Raw genomic sequence first — 7,175 nt, 5'->3', positions numbered from 1 at the left:
TGGGAAAAAGCAGAATGAATGGTTGAAAATGGAGGAGGCGACATAAGCAAAGGGATAACGCTGCGGCCAAAGCGGTGTGTGGACCCGGCCAGCACGTGGACGCGAGTGCGGCTGCGGAGGGAATGCGAGCGTCGGATCTGGCGCATCAGACGACGCGCATGCGACCGGCCCAACCCTTGGGCCGGCGCCCCGGCCACAAACACTTCCTTTTTTTTCACGAACACAACAAATCCTGACAAAAGATTGACACATGAAAACCGTTCATTTTGCCCTTTCTCAAGAAATCCGTCGTTCCACTGACGGCTGAATTCACCGCTTTTACCCCCTTTGCCATAATTTAGCACCATTTGACCTGGAGCACCGCCGCGCTTGTTGCCCTCTCGGATGCCGCCAGTCCGGGAAAGTATCAAGTCCTCCCACCCCTAGGGTGCTCCCGGTGCACCCATGCTGAAAAATATTTTTAAAATATTCAAAAAATTCTGAAAAAAATGCAGCACATCGATGGAACATCGATGTCTCTTGTCACAAAATTTCAAATCAAAATTCGAAACATTGCTCGAGATATAAAAATGACAAATTTAACATCAATGTGATAATGGGCCAAATCTAAAGCTCAACTTATGTTATGTACAAAAACTTGTCATTTTTGTATCTCGAGCAATGTTTCGAATTTTGATATGAAATTTTGTGATAAGAGACATCGATGTTCCGTTAATGTGCTGTATTTTTTTCAGAATTTTTTGAACAATTTAAAAATGTTTTTCGTGCATTTGAAGCATCGGGAGTACCCCAAGCCTGGGAGTACTAGATACTTTCCCCACTTCCACTAACCTTATCCCCCAGTCCGGGAACCACCCTCTGAATCCCACTAGCGCCTTTTCGCCGCCGCGGCCGACGGAGCCCCCAGCTCGTTCGCCGGTCCGTTCGTCTTCTCGCCGGTTACTTACACATCTTGGGCCTTGGAGAGGCGCTACTGGAATCAGATTCTTGTAGCGCGGAGGAGGCCGCACTCGGAATTTTGTTTCGGCGGCGAGTCGGATCCAAAGCTCGATTCATTTCCGGATTTGAACTGCCCCGAGTCCCAGCACACCGCAAGATTCCAGTTTTCTGGATTCGGATTTGGATCTCCGTCACCGACTTGAGCAGGCCCTCTGTTGGTTTGTCTTTCTTGCCTATAAGTATCGCCGGAGCCCCGATGGAGGCCTGTATCTTAATAAGGAGCTTACGGAGCTTACGGCATCTAGCTAGGCACCCGACGAGTTTGTGCTCTCTCATCTTCAGAGCTTTGGCTGATCTGATGGGACTTTCCCCCAGTGTACTCAGCAAATTCAGAGGAGACGCACCGCCCATGGAGAATATGGTGGGCAAATCGCCGGAGCCGGAGCTGCCACCGGATATGCTGTCGAGCATCTTTGCCCTCCTCGAGGTCCCTGACCTCGTGCGCGCAGGCTCTGTCTGCTCCTCTTGGCGGTCGGTGTACACCGGACTACGCCGTCAGCTTCTGAAGCACAAACAGCGCCAGACGCCTTGCCTCCTCTACCACACCTCTGAATCTACTGGAGAGAATGCAGCTTGCCTCTACAGCCTTGTGGAAAAGAGGGCCTACAAATTAACCCTCCCTGATCCACCCATCCGCAGTAGGTATCTGATTGGCTCTTCGCATGGTTGGCTGATCACTTCCGATGAGAGGTCCGAGCTGCACCTTGTAAATCCAATCACTGGTGAACAGATTGGTCTCCCGTCAGTGATTACTCTTGAGCAAGTCAAGCCGGTCTTTGACGATGAAGGTGCTATTCATAAGTATGAGTTATGGAAGCCACGGTACACTGCACTTGCAGAATTCCTTGGTCACGAGCCCTCAATTTATGCTCTCGATGAGCTCCGTGACCACCTCTACTTCAAGGCATATTTGTTTCCTGATTCGCAAACAGGAAGCTACATTGTGGTCCTCATTCATAATCCAGAATATCAGATTTCATTTGCAAGGGCAGGGGACTGTGGGTGGACATTTCTACCACCGGGTTGGAACTATCAGGAATGCATCTACAAGGATGGTCTACTGTATGCAGTGACAGGAACTGGAGCAGTTGATGCTTTTGATCTCTCTGGTTCTACTGTCACAAGGACGACGGTTCTGGGTGACATGAAGCATTATATTTGTGAGCACATATACATTGTTCAGGCACCGTGGGGCGATATGCTGCAAGTTTGGAGGGAACAGCCCACTGTAGATGGTGATGCTGGTTCAGAGAACATAGAGGAAACCAGCAAAATATTTGTATATAAGATTGACATGGCAGCAAAAAAGCTTGTGGAAATAAATGGCTTGCATGGCCATGTGTTGTTTCTTGGGCATAGCCAGACACTGTGTCTCAGTGTGGAAGAATATCCACAATTGAAAGCAAACTGTGTCTACTTCACTGACGATGAAGAATATATTTCGATGTATAAGAATCTTCATCGTGATATAGGCGTTCTAAATTTGGAAAACAGCAGCAGGGAAGAAATTGTGCCTCGGATTTATTGCACCTGGCCAAATCCCATATGGATTGCACCCAGTCTTAGAATGATGCACTCGGGATTGATGTAACTGTGTTCAATGCTATGACAATGGAGACATGCTCCATTTATATTTTATTTATCAAATCAATAATATAAATATTTTTTGCCATATTTTCTTTTCTTTATGGAGAACTTTTATCATGTGTTAAATTACTGCCGCTGTCATATGCAAAGTTGGAGCTTAGATGGCCTGGCCCAAGGTCCTTGTGGAAATGTTAAAGCAACTATGTTGTACAAGGAAGATAGTTACTGAACAGAGAAGTTTAGGATATTCAGGTACTTTGAGACGCTTAATTTGGTAGATCTGATTTATTCTTTCACTCAATTCTTTCAAAAAAACTGTTGAAGCCAATAAGATACCATTAGATACTATTGGAAAAGTAATACCTTGTCATTATGAGCATTAGACACATAAGTTTTCTACTGGTGATCAGCCAATAAGGACATCCTTATCTTTGAGTGCTCTCTAAAAAAAAGCTCGTCTAGCTTTTAGGATTTTATTTGGTTTCCATATCAGTTGAATTATTGTTATTCTTTGGAGATGGAAGATCAAAGGCCTACAGATGTTTGTCGAGGTACTCTCCTTCCTAATATTAGATTATGTTCCCTGCCTTTTTGATATAAATGTTCAGTATTGCATTTCGCACAAAACGTTCCTTCCAGCATGTTTTGTTTTTGTTAGGTAAAATTTCAGTATTTAGGTATTGCAGAAGTGAGGTTACAAATGTCAAATTTTATTTGATTTGTAGGTTTTTGCTACAAGATCCGCTATTTGAAGCTGCACTAATGAAGAGTAAGATCTACTGTCCTTCTCTGTTAACAAACATATCTGTACGGATTCAAAGATATGGTTATACAGTGATATTTCTAGGTGTGAAAATAAAGTTTGCTTTGGCTTATTGTTTTAACTCCCAGGTTTTAGTGTTTCGTTTTTGGCATGTTCCAGTTATATGTTCAATTTTTCATGATTTCTATGCACGTCTCCCTGATATGGCCTTGAGTATGTATTGCATCATCATATTAGTTATTAGACTAGAGTTGTCGGTGTACTAGAGTAGGGGTACCCTAGTATCCCGAACTTGTGCACGGGCAGTCGCAGCATCCCACGACAAGGCTTGCCGGATGACCGCCAAGGTCCTCCGTGGTTCCTTTGGAGCCATTCAAGGACAAAGTATCCAAGCCAAGGAGACAAGACCCCGGCAAGAGGAGCTTGCCGGGAAGGCCAACCAAGGCATCTCAAGGAACTTGCCGCGACGCGCCACGCGTCCTGGCAAGGCCCGGTGAGCGACAAGCTCCCGGACGCGATAAGACAACGACCGCGGCAAGGCGCTTGCCGCGGCAAGCCACCACTCTGTGCCCGCGCTCCAGCACATCCACCAACGTGTCGCTCTGGGACCCTTCCAGGCGTACGTGGCGGGAGGCTGTGCAGCCAGCGGTGCGCGGTAGCAAGCGGCACTGACAAGATTGCCATCGTGGCGAGCGGTGGCGTCTCTGACGGTCCCTTTTGCACTATTTAGGCGACGCAGACGGGCATTTAATGCCCCTTGTCCCCTGCCGTCAGGGTTAGGTATGATACACTGTAGCAGGTAGCTGCACCAACCGCAGCACCTTTCCATTTTTACCCTTGTCTGCGTTGCCACCTGTCGGTGACCCCTTGAGCATATAAAAGGAGGCCCATGCGCAACGTAGAAGGGGAAGGGAAGAAAAAGAGAACACTCACGCTCGGTCTCGTTGGCTGCTGGGGTGTACTGTAGCACTCCGCGCTCCCGAGCAAGAACTCAATACAAACCACAAAGCAGGAGTAGGGTTTTACGCATCCGTGCGGCCCGAACCTGGGTAAACTGCTCGTGTGCTTCGCCTCGATCCGCTCTTCGTGCGACCCTCGCCCCCGCCGAACCGAAAGGGACTCGGTCCGCCGGTCCCATAGGTGCTCGTGGATTAGTCCCCCGACATCTTTGGCACGCCAGGTAGGGGGCGTCGAGGTTGTGTGAACCAGATCCGGCGTTCACACGAGCTAGATCTTCATCATCTTCATCGACATGCCGCCGAAGAAGAAGGCTTCGGAGGCGGCTGCTCCGTCCGCGCTGAACCCACCACCGCCGGAGCAAACGGCTGATGGGGCAGACGCCGGCGGAAGAACGGGCGTCGACGAGGGAGCTCACGGTGCTGCCAGGTCCAAGGACAAGGCTGCGCTACCCATCGGCGGCGTAGCCGGCTCCCACAACGACCGGGCGCACTCCAAGACCTCGGCGTCCGTACATGCACCGCGCCCATCTCAGGAGGCGCGGGACCGGCAGCGTCATGGTACTCACGGTACCATGCGTTTGCTGAACCAAGATCGAGCTGGTGGATCTCGGAGTGCTCAAGACCAGCATGCACGCCAACATGCTGGCACGAGCAAGGCACGGTCGCCTGGACAGGATACTGCTCCTTCTAACATAGTTAGAAGTCCGAGCATATCTCGCTCTTCGCACCGTTCGCCACCGCCACCCGCCACTACAGCAGAAGCTTTGGCGCGAGCTCAACTGCTCCTGGACTACCCTCCAACGGCAGACAAGATCGACGACTGGAGGGCCACCATTCAGAGTCTCATCGGCTTCGCCAACGGCGACACTCAACGGCAGCCGAGCACGTCGCAGCCGCGGCAAGTCAGCCAGGCACGAGCCGGTGGCGACAAGACCGGTGGGGGTGCAACCACTGTGCACTCTCCGCCCCGAAGGCCAAGATCGCCGACTCGCCGGATCCACCTCGACAGCGACTCCACCGCGTCATCAGATCCACGAGCTCGTCGCGATCAGCGCCAAGTTCTTCACGAACGACAGCAGGAAGACGCTCGTACTCGCATCGAGCGCTGAAGAGAAGCGCGACGTCAATTGGACCAGCGCGCTGGGCCCGCTGTCGACATGCATGCACCAGGGGAACCAGGCGACTTGCCGTACGCGGTAGGTTGTCCTGCGTTTACTCGTGAGCTGCGGCAAGTCCAGTGGTCCAGCACGAAGAATTTCAAGCCAGACGTACCAGAGAAGTACAACGGCAAGTCGCATCCATCGGAGTTCCTCAGCATCTACACCATCGCGGTGCAGGCTGCCGGGGGGCGGGACGACAAGATCCTTGCCAACTACTTCCCGCTGGTGCTCAAGCCCAACGTCAGGTCCTGGCTCATGCACTTGCCGGACAACTCCATATCCTCCTGGGCAGACCTATGCCATCAGTTTGTCGGCGCCTTTACAGGCGGCCACAAACCTCATGGCCAAGAGAGTGACCTTCATCTGCTTGCCCAGAAGGAAGGAGAGCCCCTGCGCAAGTACATTCAGAGATTCAGCCGTGTACAGCACAACATCCCAAATGTCCACCCTGCCGCGGTCATCAGCGCATTCCATCAGAACGTGCGTAACCGCAGGATGCGGGAGGAGATGGCGATGTGCAAGATCAGAGACGTCAGTGAGCTGTATGCCCTGGCCGACAAGTGTGCACGTGCTGAGGAAGGGAGGAAACTCCCCGGAGAGAATACAGGAGCAGGAGGATCTGACAGCGAGGATGCTGCCCCGGCAAAGAAAAACCAGCGGCGGAACAACAGGAAGAAGAAAGGCAAAGATGTGCTAGTCATTGAGCAGTCCGGCAACGAAGGTGGCGCCAAGAAAGCCAAAGTTGGTAGCTCCGGCAAGGAGATTGCCGCATGCACCAACTGCCAGACTGTGGCGGTCGCCGACAAGCAGGACGACATCGACAAGCAGTACTGCAAGATCCACCGCACCAAGGGCCATGACCTCCAGAGCTGCAAGAAGGTTGAGCAGCTTGTCCAGCAGCAAAAGGCTGAATACGAGCGACGCGACAAGGAGAGGGCCCAAGAAGGCGCTGGAGAATCCGACAAGAAGCGCGCCGGCCAGGGAGGACGCCGCGGCAAGGCCAAGTAGCGGCAAGGAGATAGACCTTCCCGCGGCCGCGACAAGGATGAAGATGACGACAACGACGAAGACATGGATGGTGTCGAGACCAGTGAGCAGGAGTTCCAGAAAGCCACAGAGGTCTTGTGCGTTGACGGCGGTGCTTCTCTGCATACTTCACACCGCCAACTCAAGCAGTGGGTGCGGGAAGTCAATGCGGCGGAACCACCTGTCGAGTCACGCAAGCTCCTGAAATGGTCCAGCACGCCTATCATCTTTGATATTGAGGACCACCCTGATCGCACAACTGCGGTCGGGTGCTTGCCGATGTTGGTTTCACCAACTATCCGCAACCTCAAGGTCACTAAGATGCTAGTTGACGATGGGGCCGGCTTGAACCTGATCTCCTCCGCTGTACTCCAGAAACTCCAGATCCCTGACAGCGAGCTTGAAGAGACCGGCACATTCCAAGGAATCAACCCGGGAAGGAGCAAGCCGAAGGGGAAGGTCACGTTGCCAGTAACATTTGGCAGCGAGGTGAACTTCAGGACTGAGAGGGTCACTTTTGACGTTGCCGATTTTCCATTGCCTTACAATGGGATACTCGGCCGTCCAGCACTCGCCAAGTTCATGGCAGCCTCTCACTACGCATACAACATGCTGAAGATGCCAGGCCCGATAAGCGTCATCTCTGTCCCTGGCGACAAGAAGGATGCTCTTATCTGCGCC

At 51.8% G+C, this 7,175-nt stretch overlaps 1 protein-coding gene across 1 annotated transcript; it reads left to right on the top strand.

The window, feature by feature from the left end:
* Positions 1-843: 843 nt before the first annotated feature.
* Positions 844-2,671, top strand: LOC119317838 (probable F-box protein At4g22165). The gene has a single exon (XM_037592338.1). It carries the CDS (start codon positions 1,196-1,198, stop codon positions 2,588-2,590), a length of 1,395 nt encoding a protein of 464 aa, XP_037448235.1. The 5' UTR covers positions 844-1,195; the 3' UTR covers positions 2,591-2,671.
* Positions 2,672-7,175: the final 4,504 nt, after the last annotated feature.

The sequence above is a fragment of the Triticum dicoccoides genome, chromosome 6A (assembly GCF_002162155.2).
Source record: "Triticum dicoccoides isolate Atlit2015 ecotype Zavitan chromosome 6A, WEW_v2.0, whole genome shotgun sequence".
Lineage (NCBI taxonomy): Eukaryota > Viridiplantae > Streptophyta > Magnoliopsida > Poales > Poaceae > Triticum > Triticum dicoccoides.
Note: the sequence above shows the minus strand (reverse complement) of the source record. Positions and strands in the feature narration are given on the sequence as shown.

Excerpts from the sequence above, each read along its gene's own strand:
- LOC119317838 (XM_037592338.1), top strand. The coding sequence starts at position 1,196 with ATGGAGGCCTGTATCTTAATAAGGAGCTTACGGAGCTTACGGCATCTA.